This window comes from Heloderma suspectum, chromosome 3 (assembly GCF_057233095.1).
Source record: "Heloderma suspectum isolate Gila_16-S chromosome 3, 16-S_ref, whole genome shotgun sequence".
Taxonomy (NCBI): Eukaryota; Metazoa; Chordata; class Lepidosauria; order Squamata; family Helodermatidae; genus Heloderma; species Heloderma suspectum.
The window spans coordinates 2035678-2056845 of record NC_139460.1 but is presented as its reverse complement, the minus strand read 5'-3'; the positions used below and the strand labels follow the sequence as shown (position 1 = coordinate 2056845).

Here is a 21168-nt window from a genome sequence, read left to right as displayed (position 1 = left end):
TCAGGGGTGCCTCTGAGCATAGGCAGTGGCAGAGTAGCTCAGATTCCAAACAGGAACCCCAAAACGTGGGGGAGGAACTTTCCCCGACTCTTCCAGACAGGGAGAGACAAACTCCTCAGGTTTCAATCGTCCAGCTGGACGGAGAGGGCCCCTCTTCACACACCCCTGTGAGAGATTGCGAACAGAGAGAGGTGGGGCTTGGAGAGCCTGAATTCTTAGGTGCCAGGTGCAGACGCAGGGCCAAGAGAGAGACGGCGGGGCCGGAGCTTAGGCAATCTGCCCGGTTGGCCTGGCGGGAACAGCTACGCGTAGATGCCTCACGAGACAGAAGGAGAGCCCCCCCGTTAAGTTAGGAAAGCATGCCCGCCTTTTCTCAAACGGTAGGCAACTTTCAACCTTCCTGGTTTCCCTTTGAACTCCCTGAAGGCTGAAGGCCTTTGTAGACTGTGAGTTACTGACAATTAGCATCTGTATGACCCATTGAAGTAAAAGGATTAAAGAGCCATGGATAGAGGCCTCTTGTCTGTGTTTTGATTTGGCTATTGAACTTCAGCAGGGACAAAAGGGATACCTGACACAGCCGGAACTGGCGCTAGCAGTCTCCAATCAGAGAGAGCATCGGAGGAAGGGGGTATATACTTCGGCGAAAGCCTGCATGCGGTCATTGTGCTAGCTGTGTCTTTGGGAGAGAGGGCTGGTGTGGGTAGATGATTGTTTGTGCGTGTGTGTGCACGTGCATTCCTGGGCATTGTTCCTTCAATTTATTCCATTTTGATTGCCATTAGGCTTTCCACAGAATTTTAATTAAAAGGAAACAGCTTGGTTGTACTGGGAGCATTCCCTTCCCTCGCTCCTTGATCGTCCATCCCCATTGGGACGGTGTCTTTTGCAGCACCTCTTCCAGCCACTTTCTCCTGTATCTTTGTACCTCCAACTCATTTGTTATTTGTATTTGATTAGATTCATCTCTCCTTTCCATATTTTTTCAAACTAACATAACTTTTCCTTGCAAGTTGCTGCCATGCTCCCACTCCACCACCATTCCTGTGTTTGTTTATCTCGATTTTGGACTCCGGAAAAGGCTGTGTTTGTTGTGTAACATTGAACCTTACTTCTGCTTTCTTCATTCTGTTTTCTTGTTGTTTTTGTCAGTCAACTGTGTCTCTGCTAGATTTTTACAAACCCAGTCTTATTTAGAATTTTAAAAGCAAACATTGACTTCTGGTCATGTTCTCCCCCTTGCCCCTTTAAGTAATATTCAAGCATTTAGTTTTTTCTTTCTTTCTAAATCCTTAAAGAAAGACATATTATAGCAGCCTGTGTGTGTAGTGTTTGTCCCCACTCCCCTCTGTGCTGATGTGAACCATCTGTGTCTTCTCTGTGTTGATCCTCCCTAAACAGAAATTAAAGGTTTGTTTTTTTTAATTAGGGTTTGATTTGGGCGATATCGCGGGAAAAACCACAGACACAAATGGCGTGGTGGATGCCATTTGCGGCCATAAAGCCCTTGGTTTAAGCTGAATGCAGCCATTTACAGCTGCATTTAGGTTAATCTAAGAGCTTTATGGCTGCAAATGGCGTAGTGGATGCCATTTGTGGCTGGAGTCAGCCCTTAACCTAGCGATACGGCACAGCAATGGCGGCCATATTGCTGGTGATACGGAGCTGGCTGGCGGCTCTGCAGAGTTGCCACAGGGAGGTTCCGGCTCTGGAGGATTCCGGAGGGAGGTGGTGGTGAGTGGTGCTGTTCCTCTGTGGACTCCGGAGGCCAGATTCCTTTGAATCCAGCCTCATTGGGGTCCGGCCTCATTGGGGTCTGCGGCAGATTTCTCTGCCATCCCTAGTGTCACGTGCATGTGTGGGATCAGGTAGAAGTTACAGCTCTTTGCTTGGAGAGTTTCTTTGGAAAACCTCAGATTTTCACTTCACCTAGCAAAAAAGCCACTGGGCCAAAGTGTCTGAAATTTTGCAGGTGGCCTCCTCTTCAGGGATGTCAGGAGCGCTCTGGCGGCTTCTCCCAGTAGATTCCAATAGCCAACTCAAGACACAGACGAAAGGATTTCTTTTCAAAGCTTTAATCCTTTTACAACTTAATGACTCTTTCAGATAGTAATCACCAGCAACTAAAGCAAGGAACAGCAGGGTAGCCTAAGTGTCAAGTAGCCAGTTGATCCTCATTTGAAAGAGAGTCACTTTAAGACCCAGAACTTATGGGCTAGGGAGAGATCCTCCCTCTTTCCCTTGGGTCCATGGGAGGCAGCCGTTGCTTGCATGCCAAACGGGCGCTAAGCCTCCTTTCCGCGCCCTCCATCGCTCGTCGCTCTTTGCATCTGCGTCGAGCATCTAAGAAGCCCCCCTCCCGCATTCCCTCACTGCCAGGGTCGCTATCTATCTTAGGAATGCTGGCAGGAGGAACCTCTGCCAGGTGCTGAGCCTGGGAGGGATGAGCTGGCCCCTCTCCCACGGATAGCTGTTCCTCCTCAGAATCCAAACTGCTCTGAGGCTCTCTGGACTCAGTTTCTACCCTGACAAGGGGTCTGGAGAGGTCCCCAATTTTCATGCATCTATCCTAACAACTGGAAAAGTTATGACCATTTGTGTCTTCCCATGAAAGTCAATGGGAAAATGCCCAAACCATGCGATCCAGATATCCAAATTTTGCTTCAGATTCAGATCCAAATCGGATCAGAGGGGGTCCAAATCAGTCCGAGGCATATCGGGGTCACTTTGGATGATCCAAAGTGGCATCAGAAGCAGTTCGGGGGAGTGTGTGTCCATGCACAGCCCTAGAGATAATGTAGTAGCAGGGGGGAGCCTTCAGAATTGTGAATTACTTGCTCTCCATTCATTATAACATAGTAGCAGGGAGAAGCCTGTACAGGGACAGGAAACAAGCCTCTCCCATTGGTTGAGCAGCCCCTACCAGACTGATGATATTCAGTTCTACTCCCCCCACCCAGCCATATGTTCCTTTCAAGCACTGTGTGACCCCTGAAAAACGGATTTTAAAAGTACAGTACATGTGGTTAAAGCAAAGCTTATCTTGCTTTGTGTGTCCCTGATGGACCAAAGCTGATTCCATGTAAACCTGGATAATACTCCAATGCGCTTCTCATTCTGTTGTTGTGAAGATCCCCCCTCCTGGTCACCACACCTAAAAAAAGATATTGTAGAGCTGGAAAGGGGCAGAAGGGGGCAACTAAAATGATCAAGGGGCTGGAGCATCTCCCCTATGAGAGAAGGTTACAACAGCTGGGACTGTTTAGCTTGGAAGAAAGGAGGGTCAGGGGCGACATGACAGAGGTGAACAAAATGATGGATGGTGTGGAGAATGTGGAAAGGGAGACATTTTTCTCCCTCCCTCAAAATACTAGAATCCAACGGGGTCATCCTATGGAGCTGATTGGTGGGAGATTCAGGTCAGAGAAAAGGAAGGACCTCTTCACACAGCGCAGAGTCGAACTATGGAATTCGCTACCACAGGAAGTAGTGATGGCCACCAGTTAGATGGCTTTAAATGCGCGTTAGACAAATTCCTGGAGGAGAAGGCTATCAATGGTTATGAGACTTGAGGGCTATGTGCTACCTCCAGTACCAGAGGCAGTGAGACTATGTGCACCAGATGCTGAGTAACATGGGTGAGAGGGTGCTATTGCACTCGTGTCTTCCTTGTGCATTTCCCACTGGCAACTCTGCAGCAAGCCTGACACTGTTATTAACACAGATGCTGTTGAGGTGCCTGATGCCACCATCTGCCAAATCTTGTGAGATCAGATTCAAGGTAACGAGCGGGGTACCGCAGGGCTCAGTCCTGGGCCCAGTGCTCTTCCACATTTTTATGAATTACTTGGAGGAGGAGGTGCAGGGAATGCTGATCAAATTTGCAGATGACACAAAATTTGGGCAGGATAGCTAATACTTTGGAAGACAGAAACAAAATTCAAAGTGATCTGGATAGGCTGGAGTGCTGGGCAGAAATTAATAGGGATGTTGGAGAATTCCGCCATGGACTCCAGTGAGGCCGGATTCTTTAGAGATGGTGATTCTTCCTCTGGAGTCCTTGGCGGAACAGGGCAATCCCCCCCGCCACCCCATGGAATCCCCCTGGGATGGAGCCTACCTGGTGGTGGCGGCGGCTCCAGGTCATTTTCCGGCTGCTGCCAGGCTGTGGCCTCAAATGTCAGCCGCCACGCCAGTCGCCATTTGCGTCCCCACCAAGCCATGATAGGCTATGTAAGTATCTACATAACCTATCACAGCAAAAGGCAGGGATGCAAATGGCAGCCACTGTGTCATTTGCGTCCCTGTCTTTTGCTGTGATAGGCCACATAGATACTTATGTAGTCTATCACGGCCTCCACAAGGAACCAGCAGACAGAAGTCTGGTTCGGGTGGCCCTGGCCGGCAGCTCCGCAGAGTCGTAGCGGAGCGGAGCCGGTGAGGGAGGATTCCAGGGGAAGGGATGGAACACCTCCCCCCCAACGCAGATGCCCCCGATTGGAAAGGTAAGTACTTTTCGTACATCCCTAGAAAACAACAGAATGACATTTAATAGGGATAAATGCCAAGTTCTGCACCTAGGAAAAAGGAACCAAATGCACAGTTACAAGACGGGGGATACGTGGCTCAACAACATGACAAGCGAGAAGGATCTTGGAATTGTTGTCGATCACAAGCTGAATATGAGCCAACAATGTAATGTGGCTGCAAAAAAGGCAAATGCTCTTTTGGGCTGCATTAATAGAAGCATAGCTTCCAAATCCCGGGAAGTACTAGTTCCCCTCTACTCAGCACTGCTTAGGCCTCATCTGGAGTACTGTGTCCAGTTCTGGGCACCGCACTTTAAGAAGGATGCAGACAAACTGGAGAGGGTTCAGAGGAGGGCAACAAAGATGATCAGGGGACTGGAAACAAAGCCCTCTGAAGAGAGACTGAAAGAACTGGGCATGTTGAGCCCTGAGAAGAGAAGACTGAGGGGAGATCTGATGGTGCTCTTGAAGTACTTGAAAGGTTGTCCCAGAGAGGAAGGCCAGGATCTCTTCTCGATCCTCCCAGAGTGCAGGACACGGAATAATGGGCTCAAGTGACAGGAAGCCAGATTCTGGGTGAACATCAGGAAAAACTTCCTGACTGTTAGAGCAATGTGGCAATGGAACCAATGACCTAGGGAGGTGGTGGGCTCTCCCATGCTGGAGGCATTCAAGACGAGGCTGGACAGCCATCTGTCAGGGATGCTCTGACTTGGATTCCTGCATTGAGCCGGGGGTTGGACTCGATGGCCTTGTAGGCCCCTTCTATCCCTAACTATTCTATGATTCTATAAGATCAGTTGGTGCAGCCTGATGATGTGGACTAGGTGCAATGAAACTGACCACGTGCCCTCTCGCTCTTTGCCCTTCCTGGTTAATAAAACCTAGCTGACAAGGTGTGACTGGGTGGGTCCAGGGAGTAGTAAATGCATCTTTGCATGAAGGGGCAGTTCCTGCTGTCCTTAAGGGGGCAGTAGTGCAGCCACTCCTGAAGAATCCCACTCTGGACCCAATGGTATTTGACAACTACTGCCTAGTTGCAAATACCCCTTTCCTAGGGAAGGTACTTCGGAGTCTTGCGGCAGAGCAACTGCAGGGCCTGATTATCTACTCCTATTCCAGGACGGGTTTCAACTCGGTTACAGGACCACATCAGCCTTCGTCGCCCTGTTGGATGACCTTTATTGGGAGAGGGACAAGGGTAGTGGGAATTCATTCTGCTCGACCTCTCATTGGCTTTTGATACCATCGATCCTTTTCATTTTTTATAGGAATTGTTATTCAGTGGCACCTGTGGCACAAATTTGAATGTATTATAGAAAACTTAATAAACTGGAAAAACTGGGATTTACTGGGATTTAAAATATACTAAACAGTGCTGAAATGATTTAAAAGGAACAAATGAAAAGCTTAGATTACAGAGATTTATACACGTAAGCCAATTGGACTGTTAAAGAAGAACATAAGAGCTACCTTTGCTGCATCAGACCAAGGAGTTACTTAACTGAGTCCTTGCTTCCAAGAGAGGCATGCCTAGAAAGCTCACAAGTCGAGCAAGAGAGAAGTAGCTTTCTTGCTTTCTGACCCAGGCATATGGCAAGTGGAGGTGTATTGCTTTTGAATATTGAGTTGTGGTTCTGGTTTAGTCTATGCAGAGCTGGATTCAAGTTGGCTTGTTTCAAACAAACCATAGTTAATGTTAACAACAGTCTGTTGGTTTGGACGAAATAAGCAACTGCAATTAAGCAAAAGTTTTGAAACGCATCCCCCCGGTAGAGGGAGGGGGAAGCATGGCTCATTCGGGTTTCTTTATGTCCTGCTAAGCTACGGATTAGGGGGACGTACAAATGCAGCCACGGAGCACTGAGATTTGGAGGTTCTGTAAGCTAACAGCATCAGGGGATACAGGGGTGACTGTATTTGGACAGCGCATTTTGCCATTCAACCTGTATATCTGTAAATAAACTCAAATATTACAAAATGTCATAAGCCTATAATAACCTCCTTCCAAAGGAAATCCAACTTGAGTAAGCATTGCAGCTCTGGATTTTCTCATAGCTTTGGAAGTTGTAGGGAGTGTAACAGTATGTTAATCATTCCCTTATATTTATGCTTTTCTATGACAACAATACAGTTTTTTAAAATAAATATTTTATATTGTACAATTGCATTAAACTGTTTCCCAAGATCATATTTTGCCTCAGGCTCATACTACAGACTTGTGTGGCTGTTTCCCTCGATCAGTGGGAAGGTTCAATGGTTGTGATTTTTAAATGCAAAATAAGCGCTGAGGGCGGCTTGCAATTGACTGCAGGAACAACAGGGGGTTGGAGGAGCAGTAAAAGTGTTGAGGAGCTCCTCTGCCTCTTCCCTGTCACTCTTGCTGCTCTTAATTAGCCAATAGCTAACACTCTGGAAGACAGAAAGATCTTGATAGACTGGAGCGCTGGGCAGAAAACAACAGAATGACATTTAATAGGGATAAATGCCAAGTTCTGCACCTAGGAAAAAGGAACCAAATGCACAGTTACAAGATGGGGGATACGTGGCTCAACAACACTACATGCGAGAAGGATCTTGGAATTGTTGTCGATCACAAGCTGAAGATGAGCCAACAATGTGATGTGGCTGCAAAAAAGGCAAATGCTCTTTTGGGCTGCATTCATAGAAGCATAGCTTCCAAATCCCGGGAAGTACTAGTTCCCCTCTAGTCAGCACTGCTTAGGCCTCATCCGGAGTACTGTGTCCAGTTCTGGGCACCGCACTTTAAGAAGGATGCAGACAAACTGGAGAGGGTTCAGAGGAGGGCAACAAAGATGATCAGGGGACTGGAAACAAAGCCCTCTGAGGAGAGACTGAAAGAACTGGGCATGTTTAGCCTTGAGAAGAGAAGACTGAGGGGAGATGTGATAGCACTCTTCAAGTACTTGAAAGGTTGTCACAGAGAGGAAGGCCAGGATCTCTTCTCAATCATCCCAGAGTGCAGGACACGGAATCATGGGCTCAAGTGACAGGAAGCCAGATTCCGGCTGAACATCAGGAAAAACTTCCTGACTGTTAGAGAAATACAGCAATGGAACCCATTCCCTAGCGAGGTGGTGGGCTCTCCTGTTGCAGAACCCAGAGTCAGAGAGACCACGGAGTGAAGGAAAAAGAGATTCTTTATTTAACGCGCGGGCTTAAGGCTGGAATCATTTCCAAAGAGCCAGAAGCCCCGAAATACATCAGCACATTGTTTTTATACACATTGTGACACATATGAAATGGCTCCTCCTCCCCCTCCTGCGTGGGGTTGCAGTCCTCAACATTTCTTCTCCTAGCACCATTGTTTATAATACAAGAACTGGGTTATAGGGTAGCCATGATAAGGACAGAACAGAAGAGAACAGCAGAGAACAAGATATACAATTGTATGACCGTTGACAAGATAAGGAATTCCTGTGTCTCGTCAGCTTACAACACTATATTCAAGGGAGAAAGAGCTGAGCAAGAACATGAAGCATGAGACTGCATGAGGCTATTTAGTCTGACCCCCGATATGGCTGCTACATTCCCCCCTTAAATGCATAATTTCATTACAATTATAGCATTTCTGATAACCATACAAAGCTTTTTGTGACATACATATTACATATTACTTAGCCTCTTGTTGGGCTATTAGAGCATAGAGGGCAGCAGTTTTACTAGCTGAGACATAAACCAGATTGGTTAAACAGCGCATAAGACAAGGAACGCTGAGACATAACAGAACTTTTATGAACAACACTGGTAGAATTAGGATGAACAATGCTTCAAGCCAGCTAAAATCTGGAAGCCAAGGGGTTAACTAATTTAGCTAATTGTTTTGTCTAATTGTTTTGTTAGCTACTTTATTGTGCAGCTTGTTGATCTGTGTCCAATGTATCCAGGGTTTAACTCCAGCTGCTTTCATAGCTGCGGGGGTGGAAAGTATGGCAGTTTTCAGTCCTCTCCATCTGGGAGTCAAAGGGTTATTTTTCCCTCTTTAACTCATACTTTAACTCTTGGTTGGAAAGGATGAGCTTCTGTGATGGGAATGGCTTATTTTCTAAGACAAAGCGACGCTGGGCTTGAAGAACTTTGCCCAGTGTTTGGACTTCTTGTTTAAGGCTAACGTTTGCTTGCTCTTGATGCCGCTCCAGTGTCAATTATGAAGTCAAAGTCACGGCCCCTCTCAAGCTGTCTCCCTCTTCGCCCATTCTGGCCCCTTTGGTTTTTTCCTTTGTGTATTTGATTTATTTTATTTGGGCATTCATGCCACTAATGTCCATCTTGTCCACACTGGGCACACTGGTTCTTTTTTAAGAATCTTCTGCCTCTGCCGGGTCTTCTTCTTTTCTTCTTTCATCCACGTCTTCTTGGGCCTCTGGGTCGAGGGGGGTATACTGGTGATAGGCATCTGAAAGACGCTCCAAGTACGCTCTGGGGCCTCGGTGGCACCTTGCAGCACTTTAGACGCCTTGGTCATATTAACTGACTTCTTCATACCTGCTTTCATGGCTTTTAACAGCAGGGTTTGATACTGGGTGAGGCGCTCTAGCCCCACTTGTGTTTTGGGATTTCAGCGGGGGGGGGGGGGTTACTTACAAGGAGACTTTATTGGGTAACTTACAGCACACAGGAGTACTTAATGGATGGATCAGACAGCTTCTCTGAACCACGAGCTATTGGGCTAAATGGGTTTTTATACCATACATGTTACCCATGAGGCAGCACAACACTAGCAAGCATTTCCAGCATAGGCTAGAAGTGTTTGGTTCTCAGGCACAGCTTCCTGTAAACAACTTCGCTTCCCAAAGTGCTTGATAACACTTTTATTCATTAGTATGGGAAGACAATTTTTTTCTCTTTCTTTTGCTTTCTTTTTCTTTGCTGATCTGCCTGTATTGCAGATCATGTTTCAAACTTTTTATATAAAACTTTCTGCTCCATGCACCAGCCTTGTCTCTTTATTTGTCTTTTTCAAGTTAAACTCACTTACTTAAACTTTTCTGCCTTACACTAGTCTTAATGACACACATTTAGGATAGGCTCTTTTTCTCTTTCTGGTTACAATTTTCTCCATTTTAAAGAACTATTCTTTATTGTGGCTACTTTACCCCAGGTAATAAGCTCCAGGCACAATCAGCTGCTTTTAATTTACCCTGGGGGCAACTATGGCCACGCTTCTTTTTTATAAATGTTTTTTTTTTGCCTCTTGCCTCTTGCCTCTTCTTTCTTCTTTTTTTTTCTTCTCTGTCTGCTACTTTTTCTATTTTTGTCTTTTCTACTTGCTTTTGTCTTTCCCTACTTGACTTTGTCTTTTCTCCTTGTCATCTATTGGGAACCACACTTAGTATTATTTGGAGTTGCAACTAACACTAATTTGCAAATATCACATATATTTTATGATATTTAAGAAATCATAAAATATACACAACAAACTTTTTCTGCAGTTTAACACAATGAATGGAAAGCACTTTTTGCATGGTAAGGCATGATGGAGCAGATTCAGCAATTATACTGCTCTTCTGGCATGCTCAGGGCCCATTAAAATCAAGGGACGGGCATACCCACACACGCAAAGAGTTCTAGGTCACCATTTTTGCATCGGCAACTCTATGCTGCATGAGTTCTGGCAGAAGGAAATCTAAAAGTCATAGATCAAACTTAGCTTGTTGTACACTGAGCTGACTACAAACACAGACACACGTTCCACAGCGATGAGAGTTCAAGTTTATCAAAAGCTTCACAGCACTGTCCATGGCAAGTCTTTGGCAATTTAAAATTTTAGTTCATGTGCAGAGTGTCTCTAAAAAGCCCAGATGATGATGGAGGCAAACAGAGAAGGCTCTGGGCAATGAAGATGCGATGTTTCCAGCAAAGGCTCTCCACTTTTGCATCAGTTTAAAAAGGGGAAGTGTGGCCCTACACCCCTTCTGACAGACAAGGGCCTTTAACTTTTTAGCAAGGCCTCTGTCTAAACAGAGCGGCACAGCTCAGCTCTCTAGCCGTGACGCTTCAACCTGGGCAACTCCTCTGTAAATTTTATTTTATTTTTGTCAGGTTCTCACAGACATTTTAAAAACTTACTCTTTTTTTTTTCTTCTAACCTGGTACACGAAAGCACTGAAATACTGAGTGCTGAAACTCAGGACGCTGGGGGGTGATGGGCATCGCCTTATACTTGCATTTTTCAGGCAGCCATTAATCTTCGGGGAGGCGGTGGGGTGATTTGCAGGACTTCAGAGGCAAGCTTCTCAGCGTGTTTGTAAATCCCAAGCTCAAAACAGGACACAATGAGGTACAGGGCAGCCAAATTCTTGCTTTGGCACGGGCAACAAATAACTCGGGTCAGCTTTCTTCGCTGGGGTCTCAAACAGGAAATCAGACTTAATTTAAAGTTGTAACATCACTGACAGCGTCAGCCAGCCAGCTACACAGATCTCATTGTTTTTCAAGACAGTTGCTCCAATATCTTCTTCTCAATCAGGTTGGGTCTCCCAGCTTACACAGTTTATTGCAGCTTTTAGGAGCATGGTAGTAGCGTGATTTTGGCTTGGCCAGGAACATGCTGTCTGGTTTCTCGGTCTCTTCAGCACACACACTCAGGCAGTGTAACACTGGACACTGGAATCAGTGAGATTTCTTCATTGCAGGGAATCCCACGGCAAAAGCTTAATGGTTACGCTCTTCAGAAATCATATAGCCGATGATCAGTAGCTACAGGCTCTATGCAATTCTAACACAGTTCAAAGCTAAACACGGCTACCTTGACAGAGATCTTCAACATGGTCTTTCCGCTTCATTCTTCTTTGGGACAGTCTTATGGCACACTTTCCACTCGAAGAGGGGTCTAGCCTGTGCTCTGGGGGCTGATTCTTCACCTTTATTTTCTATTTTGCCTTCATCTTCTGGGTCTTCATTTTCAGTTTCCGTTTCTTAGGGATTTCATCTCAATTAGGCGAGGTGATGATGTTGCACAACTCAGAACGTTGCGGGCAATTTTCCTGCCCCCCCCCCCCTCTCGGCGCGCTAGGCTAACAGCTACTTCTTCGGCCTCACACTCTCACGCTCCCACGCTTTGTTAAAAGCCAGACTGTCCCGCAACATTTCTCTAATTAACAGCCTCAGATCTTGTTCTTTTTTTCCTCTCAGCTCAACCTTGAGCTTTTTGCTGTTTTCTCTCTCTATTCTGAATCTTTTTTAAAAAACCTTTTTCCTTCTTTGTTTGACATACATCTCAAGGGGGTGCAAGTCTTGAGCGGTAGACGAGCTCGCCTCCTCTTTTTTGTGAGAACACATCTTTTTAAGGGTCACCGCCGATTTAAGAGGGGAACCTCCCGATCCCGTAGAGATGGAAGTCTCGGCAGACAATATCTGGGAGTTGAGGACCGTAGCTGAAATCAGCGAATTACTGCCGGTGGGGCTTGAAACTGATGGCGACAGTCCTAAGTCAAAGCGAGGGGCAATGCCTCTGCAGGGGGGATGGCAGGGGCTCAGGAGCCACCGGATCTGGATCTCGACGGGGCGGTCTCACAGTAACATGGGCCCGTGGTGGAAGCGGGGCATAAGCAGGTGGAAACGCCGTTAGCTCTGCCAGATCTTCACACGGGGCTTCTAACACTGGTTGTAATTTTTTCTTTGGCCAATTTTTCTTTTCTGAGCACCAAAACTTTTGCCTGGGATTCTAGGCATTTCTTTAGCCATGGAGGAGAAGCGCGGACTATGGAATCTCACGGGTTTATGTAGGGAAATTGGTCGGGGTGCCCAGGTCTCCCAACCACAATGGCATATACACGGCTGATTTTGCTGGGCTCTAAAGAGCCTTTAGTAGGCCATCCTACACCAAAAGATGGCCACTCTATTTCACACAAAGTCTGCAACCATTGAGGATTCATGGGGGGGTCCCCATAATCTCCACTAAAACCTTTCTTAAAATTTGCTAGCATACAGCCCAAGGGGGTGCAAGGTTTGCTTCCCCCACCACCCATAGCCTCCCTCCTAAATTGAAGACAGACACAATTAGGGAATGGGGATTGGTCAGTGAGTAAGGGGTCTCACTGGCCGACACAAGAGGATTTTTCACACCACGCACTTTGCTACTGGCCTGGGCACCCGGACGGTCAATGGTATGCGTCAGAAACCGCAGTAGCCACTCACACAATCATCAATCTCTCCACTGCATCCATATGTCCCTGCCACCCACTTTTCCCACTTTTTACCAGAGTGGAAAGCGGCTTCCCCAGCTTCCTCAGCTTCCTACTGAGTACTGAGTACTGGTGTGCTGGGTGCTGGCGCCCACTCGGGGGTGTGATCAGGCCCCCCTTCTACCCGCAAGGAGTAGGTTCTTTTGTATATGTATACCACCAACACTGACCTTCTTCATAAGGCCCTCTTTTTTTCTGCCCAGTGGCCTTTCTCCCTAAAGGCGGGGCCCTCTTTTTCCCATATACTTGTCTTTCTCCTGAAGGCTTCCAATGTGGGTTTCAACTCAATTGCAGCTGCGATACAGGCAGGGCTCAAGTTCCTTCCTCCGCTTCCCAAGGTTCTCTTGCCGCTCGCTGCCGTTTGGGCGATCCCGGTGCAGGCTTTCTCCCATTCACTCGACAAAAAGGTCGGTGGCGCCAAGAAAGGGAGGCATGCGCCGAGCTCGTCTTCCCGGTGCGGCGATCAAGAGCAGGCAACTGCCACCTGTCTGGCTCAGAGCCTGCCACATCCGAGTCACGGCACCATTTATGTTGCAGAACCCAGAGTCAGAGAGACCACGGAGTGAAGGAAAAAGAGATTCTTTATTTAACGCGCGGGCTTAAGGCTGGAATCATTTCCAAAGAGCCAGAAGCCCCGAAATACATCAGCACATTGTTTTTATAGACATTGTGACACATATGAAACGGCTTCTCCTCCCCCTCCCGCGTGGGGTTGCAGTCCTCAACATTTCTTCTCCTAGCACCATTGTTTATAATACAAGAACTGGGTTATAGGGTAGCCATGATAAGGAGAGAACAGAAGAGAACAGCAGAGACAAGATATACAATTGTATGACCTTTGACAAGATAAGGAATTCCTGTGTCTCGTCAGCTTACAACAATATATTCAAGGGAGAAAGAGCTCAGCAAGAACATGAAGCATGAGACTGCATGAGGCTACTTAGTGTGACCCCCGATATGGCTGCTACACTCCCACACGGGAGGCATTCAAGACGAGGCTGGACAGCCATCTGTCAGGGATGCTCTGACTTGGATCCCTGCATTGAGCAGGGGCTGGACTCGATGGCCTTGTAGCCCCCTTCCAACCCTACTATTCTATGATTCTATAATTACATCCTCTTTGCATTAAAGTATAGCGGGGCTGGGAGGAAATTACACCATGGAAAGTCATGTGGAGTTTGGGCTCAGCTGTTAGGGATGTCAGAGAATTCTGCCATGGACTCCAGTGTGGCCGGATTCTAAAGAACCCAGAATCCATGGTGGAACGGCCTCCCCCCCCCGCCAACCTGCGGAATCCCCCTGGGACGGAGCTTACCTGGGGTGGATGTGGGGGCAGCGGCAGCTCTGGCGGTGGCAGTGGATGCGGTGGTGGTGGCTCCGGCTGGTCTCTGGGCCGGCCGCTGCCAGGCTGCTGTGGCTGCAAATGGCAGCCGTCGTAGCGGCTGCCATTTGCGTCCTTGCAGTAAGCTATGATAGGCTACATAAGTATTTACGTAGCCTATCACGGCAAAGAGCAGGGATGCAAATGGCAGCCACTGCGCCTTTTGCGCCCCTGCTCTTTGCCGTGTTAGGCTACGTAAATACTTACATAATACTTCAGTATTTACGTAGCCTATCACGGTAAAGGCCACCACGCAAATGGTGTGGCGGCCGCCATTTGCGTAGCTGCCTTCATCGTGATAGGCTACGTAAATACGTACGTAGCCTATCACAGCTGACAGCAAGGATGCAAATGGCGGCCGCTACAACAGCTGCCATTTGCGGCCACAGCAGCCTGGCCACGGCTGGAACTCTGTCTGTGGCCGGCCCTGGCCAGTGGCTCCGTGGAGCTGCCGTGGAGCGGAGCCGGCGGGGAGAATTCCGGGGGGAGGGACAGAGCGCCTCCCCCCCACCACAGATGCCCCGGTGCGTAGCCAGGTAAGACTTTCGTACATCCCTATCAGCTGTAGAAGTTTTATTGTTTCCTTTCCATCTTTCAATAAGGTTGACAAATAACTCTGAATTGGATGAGTACGAAGCCAAAGTATCAGAAGATGATGAAAAAGTGGTAAGACAAGAACAGGAAGCAAAAATTTCAGCAGCTGGAAGAAAAAGAATGTTCTTATGTTGAAATTAACTGGTTCTGGATGTGTCTTTAGTTATGTCTGATAGTTCAATGTTGTTTTTAGTTATATGTTGTTTGTGTATATTGTCTGCGTGCTTTTATGTGCTTTTTTGTAAATGGCTTTTAAACTTTTTATATTGTATTTAATGTTTTAACTTCTGCAAACTGCCCAGAGAGCTTCGGCTACGGGGCAGTATAGAAATGTAATAAACAAACAAACAAACAAACAAATAAATCCTCCTGGATTGACTCTGCGGGCTGGGCATCAGAGGCACCATGTCACAGTGGTTCCAGTCTTACCTGCAGGGTCAGTTTCAAAGGGAAACATTGGCTGAGTTTTCCTCAGCCCCTTGGCAATTGAGCTATGGGGTTCTGAAAGGTGCCATCTTATCCCCAGTGTTGTTCAGCATCTATATGAAACTGGTTGGTGTGGTCATTGGGGGATTTGGAGCCAAGCGCCATCAGTACGCTGATGACACACAGTTCTATGGCCCTGGGACATCTGAATTAGGTGAGGCTGTGCAAGTCCTAGATCAGTGTCCAAACTCAGTGATGAGGGCCAATAAACTGGCAAGATGGAAGCCCTGTGGGTGAGTGGCTCCTGAATCCAGGAGATCGGCACATTGCCTGTTCTGGATGGAGCTGCATGTCCTTTGAAAGATCAGGTTTGTAGTCTGGGGCTATTTCTAGATCCATCATTGTCACTGGAGTCCCAAGTGGCCATGATGGCTCGGAGTGCCTTTTATCAGCTTTGGCTCTGTGGCCTCTCCCCTTTTCAGCATACAACTCCTTTGCTGAGGGAACTGCATGGGCTGCCTACTCACTACCGAGCCAGGTTTAAGGTTTTGCTATTCGTCTATAAAGCCCTAAACAACTTGTGACCAGGACACCTAAGAGAGCACCTTATCAACCTGCTCAGTCACTGAGTTCATCAGAGGGCAGGTTCCTGATGGTTCTGTATGGACCTATGGCCCGATTGGAGATTATTCAGAGGAGGGCTTTTAGTGTGGTGTCCTCATTTGTTTTCAGCACCTACTGAAAACTTCTTTATTTCAGGAAGGTTTTCCACAGTTTTTATTAGTATTCTGTTTTTGTTTTTTGTTTTAACTTTTAATATGGTGTTTGATTCTTTTTATCTTTTTTATTGTTCACTGCTCCAGAATCTGTTTAGATGTGGAGCAGTATATAAATGTTGTAAATTAATAAACAATAAATAAATAAACTGGTTGGTCACTGTGTGAAAGGACTGAGGGACAACATGGATCCCTTGGTCTGATCCAGCACAGCTCTTATGTTCTTATGGCTGTTGTTATGTTTGTCACCCTAGATGCATTCTGCTGCCAGGATACAACTCACAGACCATTTCTAAGTTTGGCTTCGGCAGTTGCTGGTTTCACAATGGGAAAGTATGCTAACAAAGACCTCAAAGAGTGTAGCAAGTGGGTCAGCCATTTCCCCAAGTTGTTCCATCTAAACTATTGAAGAGTCGCTCCTTCAAACACTGATTTGGTTGCCTGCCTCTCCACATTTGCAGTTTGAATCTTATGCCCAGAGTTGAACATACACAGGTATGCCCTCATATGAATTGCGTGTATGCCAGACCGAAAATAATAATTTCTACAATTCCCAAATTTGTTTCCCACTGTTCCCCCAAATTTCTCAGTGTGTACGTAGAGGATTTCACATTTGTTTGACTTTTGCACCAATTACACTACTTCATTCCATGAATTAGGAAGTACCCCTAGAATATGTGATAAAAAATAGGTGATTTGCATTCATGGATCCCAAAAGGTAAAACACAAGGGAGCAGGGAAAGAAATTAAAAAATAGCAGGTATAAGTAGAGGTTTTCCAGAAATTATGAAGTATTTCATTTGTTTTTGAAACTGGTAATTAAAAAAAAATCTATCAAAGACGATTTCATTCATCTCAAGTGTTAGTATAGAAAGTAGCCATGGCTGAATTTTTTTTCTCGATTTCTTTTTGTATTTTATCCCCTTTAACTCTTCAGGTTGTAGTGTGGAACATGCTCTTCACATCCTCAACATGGCAACAGCCAACCAAACAGGCAACACACTTATGCAGTTCATCTTGAAAGGGATCCCAGGGCTGGAACATGCTCACATCTGGATCTCCTTTCCATTTTTTTCCATGTATCTCATCGGCATGGTGGGGAACTGTGGGCTTCTCTACATCATCTGGACAGAAGAGGCCCTTCACAGGCCCATGTATTACTTCCTCTGCATGCTCTCTGTCACAGACATTGTCATTGGCACATCTACAATGCCGAAAGCGTTCTGCATCTTCTGGCTAAACCTTAGAGAAATTGACTTCAACTCCTGCCTGGTCCAGATGTACTTTGTCCACACCTTCACGGGGATGGAGTCTGGTGTCCTCATGCTCATGGCCCTGGACAGATTCGTTGCCATCTGTTACCCACTGAGATACGCCACCACCTTGACCAATCCTGTCATTTTCAAGGTGGGGCTAAGTACCTTCCTCAGGGCAGCATTCCTCATCCTGCCTTTTCCTTTCTTGGTCAGGAAAATGGAATATTGCAGCACCCATGTCATTTCTCACACCTTCTGTGACCACATGGCGGTGGTGAAGTTGGCCTGCAGCAGTATCCATGTGGACGCGATATATGGCCTGACCGTAGCCCTGTTGATAGGAGGCTTTGACATCTTCTGCATCACCGTGTCCTATTTCATGATCCTGAAGGCTGTTGTGGGCCTTTCCTCCAGGGAAGCATGGAGCAAGGCCTTTGGCACCTGCACTGCTCATGTTTGCGCCATCACCATCTCTTATACCCCTGCATTCTTCACCTTCTTTGCACACCGCTTTGGGGGCCACCGTATTGCTCCTCACGTCCACATCATTATGGCCAATCTTTATCTCCTTCTCCCCCCCATGATGAACCCCATTGTTTATGGAGTGAAGACGAAAGAGATCCGTGAAAGTGTCCTAAGGCTATTCCATAAGGGAAAGACCATGACGCCTCAGAGCCACTGAAGACGGCAGATGGAAAAAGGTTACACAAGCCAGGCTGTCATAGAATCATAGAATAATAGGGTTGGAGGGGGCCTGCAAGGCCATCGAGTCCAACCCCCTGCTCAATGCAGGAATCCAGGTCAGAGCATCCCTGACAGATGGTTGTCCAGCCTCGTCTTGAATGCCTCCAGTGTGGGAGAGCCCACCGCCTCCCTGGGTAATTGGTTCCATTGTCGTCTTGCTGTAACAGTCAGGAAGTTTTTCCTGATGTTCAGCCGGAATCTGGCTTCCTGTAACTTCAGCGCATTATTCCATGTCCTACAAGAAAGATGCCCATCTTCTATCCTCATTCTCAGTACATCTCACTTTTCACAGAAAGAGAGAGAGAGAGAACCAGGAGAAGAAGTGACAGCTGAAGACCCTGCCAAAGGAATTGAGGCGGGTGTCTTCTGGGAGGAGGGCTGTTTCTGCTGTGGCACCCCGGCTCTGGAACGAGCTCCCTAGTGAGGTTCGCCTGGCGCCTACATTGTATTCCTTTCGGCGCCCGGTGAAGACCTTTTTATTTTCCCAGGCAGTTTAGCATTTTAGCTTTCTAGACTTTTAGCTTTGCTGTTTTAAATCTGCATTTTAAACTCCTGCTCTGCTAGGTTTTATTGTGGTTGTATTGTTATATTGTGGTTTTAATGTTCTATATATTTTAAATTGTTTTATTGTGTGCCGTCTGGTTTTAATTGTTGTGAACCGCCCAGCGAGCTTCGGCTATTGGGTGGTATGGAAATGAAATAAATAAGTAAGTAAGTAAGTAAACAAGTCACCATCAGATGCTTGTTCTTAGATCAGCAGCTCAGTTGCTCCACCTAAGTCTCAGTCCACAGAATTCGGAGGAACTAGGCTGAAGCAGTGGCCAAGGAGCTGCTGTTCCCTCCTGTTCTCCAGCTTGTCAGTGGCTCTTCTCGCCAGATAGGCACTGATGGTCCGCTCCCCAGAAGGCTCCCTCAGATCATGGAGCCTGGGCCTTAGAAGTAGGGATGTCAGAGGATTTTGCCACGGATCTCGGTGAAGCTGAATGCTGGTGCATTTGGCCCCCTGAAACCTGTGGCGGAACGAAGCCCCCCCCGCCCCACCACCCCGTGAAAGGCGCACGAAACGGAGCGCTTACCTGGTGCCGTTCGCACTGCTTTGCGAATGACATCTGCGGCCGCCATTCACTTCCCCATTTTTGTCATGATAGGCTACGTAAATACTTACGTAGCCTATCACGGCTAACGCAGGGACGCCATTTGCGTCCCTGTGGAGGCCATGATAGGCTACGTAAATATTTACATAGCCTATCACGGTGAAAGACAGGGGCACAAATGGCGGCTGCCGTAGCGGCCGCCATTTGCATCCGCAGGCTCTGCATGCCTGCAAATGCTCCCGGCCAGTGGCTCTGTGGAGTTGCCGCGGAGCAGAACTGGCCGGGTTAGGATTTCGGGGGGAGGTGCGGAGCGCCTCCCCCCCCACCGCGTATCACCCCTTTGAAAAGGTACGTGACTTTCTCACATCCCTACTTAGAGGGTCTGTGTGGCATTGCTGCCCAGGTTCCACCTTTCCCCAGCCTCGTCCTGTGAAACCGAGAAACAAGCCCTGTCAGGGGTGTTTCTGAGCGCAGGGAGTGGGATAGGAGTTCAGATTCTGAAGGAGAACCATCAACATGGGGGAGGTGTTTTCCCAGGCTAGTCCAGATACAAGTAGGTTTGCCTTTCAGGTTACAAATGCCCGGATGGCTGAGCATGAAGGTCCCTCCTCACCCCCCCACTCCCGTGAGAGGCAGCGAACACGAGGTTGACCTAATAGATTGCAGGCGCAGAGCAAAGAGAGAGAAGGCCGGGGCGGAACTTAGACGGTCTGTCTATCTGATTGGCTTTGCGTGAGAGGCTGCGCTTAGAGGCCTCGCAAGAAGAGAGGGACCTTAACCCTTTAGTTAGGCTAGCGAGACCGCCTCCCTCTTCAAATGGCGCGCAACTCTCATAAATTTCATTTGGATCCCCTGAAGGCATTCCTTGTAGACGGAGAGTTTCTCTGGGAATTTGCATCTGTATGTCCCTGTGAAGTAATGGATTAAAAGCTGTAGACTGAAGCCTCCCGTCTGTGTATGTTTGGGCACTGAAGTGAAGTGGGGGCTAAGGGAATCGTGACAAACCCCTCAAGAAAAGCCTGCTTTTACTTGGGGACAGCTGTACTCACTGTCCCACAAGCTTCAGCCCTTTTTGCCCTGTCTGGGTTCCAGAGAAACTCAGTGTGCTCAGTTGGTTCTCTCAACCCGCTACAGGAGAAGTAACCAGGAAATAGATTTAGTAAAGGTAGTGTACAGCAAAAGAACACGTGGGAATTTGGATTTTTAAAAACAAATAAAGATTTATTTAAAACATGAAATTAATAGTTATTATTGTTATCAATGCTTGCTCCTAACTTCCCTACCTCTCTACCTTCTTAAAATCTCACACATAGACCCCACTACCTAGATGTTGCCTTCACGATCCCTAAGACCTATCTGAGTAACGATTCATTCCTTATATATCCTTAGAATCCACACACACACAGTGCTAGAACCAAAGAGACACCATCTTAAAGTAGTGGCAGCCATTTCAGGCAGCCTCCTGCAGTGGAAAAGTCCCAGAGGAAGACAGTCTTATCAACTGCCTTCTTGACACCCACAGCAACGGTCTGTCTCGCATCACGTACAGCCAGAGGAGTTCCCCCACCCTTGCGAGGCCGCCACGCCTGCAGCTAGAGAACCAGTTCCAGCTAGATCGCTTCTTGCCCCACTTGATAAGACACGTCAACAGGCTATGTAGCCAGAATGTATATAAGCTGTACCCAAAACCACCCAGGGTGTGGTTCTCCTTTGTGGCGCTAGCCGCGAGAATCCACCCAAGCAGCTGTGTGTCTCCTCTCGAATAAAACTGCGTTGGTCTGAATCTCAGAGTTCTGTGTGTCTCTAAGGGGATATTGGCATACCCCTCCTGCAGGGAACGAACTTAGGCACCATTTGTGCAACAACAGGCCCCTCCCACCTTTCACTCACTCTCTGGGAAACTATTAACCCTATCTTACCTGGGTTAAATGTAACATTATAAAAACATACGGAACAAGACAGGCAGATGTTGCAATCTGCTTACTCTTTGGCCCTTAGAAATGTCTGTGTAAGACACCAGCACTTCCTGGCTTTTTATCTTGGAAATTACAGTATTATTCTCATTCATGTTGTTGTTGTTGTTAGTAGTGCTGGTATTAACCTTTCAAGCCCTAAATGTTTTGGGGGCTGAGTACGTGAAGGACCTCCTTCTTCCATATGT

At 47.2% G+C, this 21168-nt stretch overlaps 1 protein-coding gene and 1 long non-coding RNA gene across 2 annotated transcripts in view; both read left to right on the top strand.

Annotated features, from left to right (window-relative positions):
• Nucleotides 1-8897: 8897 nt before the first annotated feature.
• LOC146349206 (uncharacterized) overlaps nt 8898-21168 on the top strand; it is a 178027-nt gene continuing 165756 nt past the window's right edge. The window contains exon 1 of the long non-coding RNA XR_014788919.1: nt 8898-8927. This is a non-coding gene — a long non-coding RNA (uncharacterized LOC146349206). The remainder of the gene's footprint in view (nt 8928-21168) is intronic.
• Nucleotides 16886-17876, top strand: LOC146349216 (olfactory receptor 52N4-like). The gene has a single exon (XM_084841570.1). The coding sequence runs from the start codon at nt 16886-16888 to the stop codon at nt 17849-17851; it is 966 nt and encodes a 321-aa protein (XP_084697696.1). The 3' UTR covers nt 17852-17876.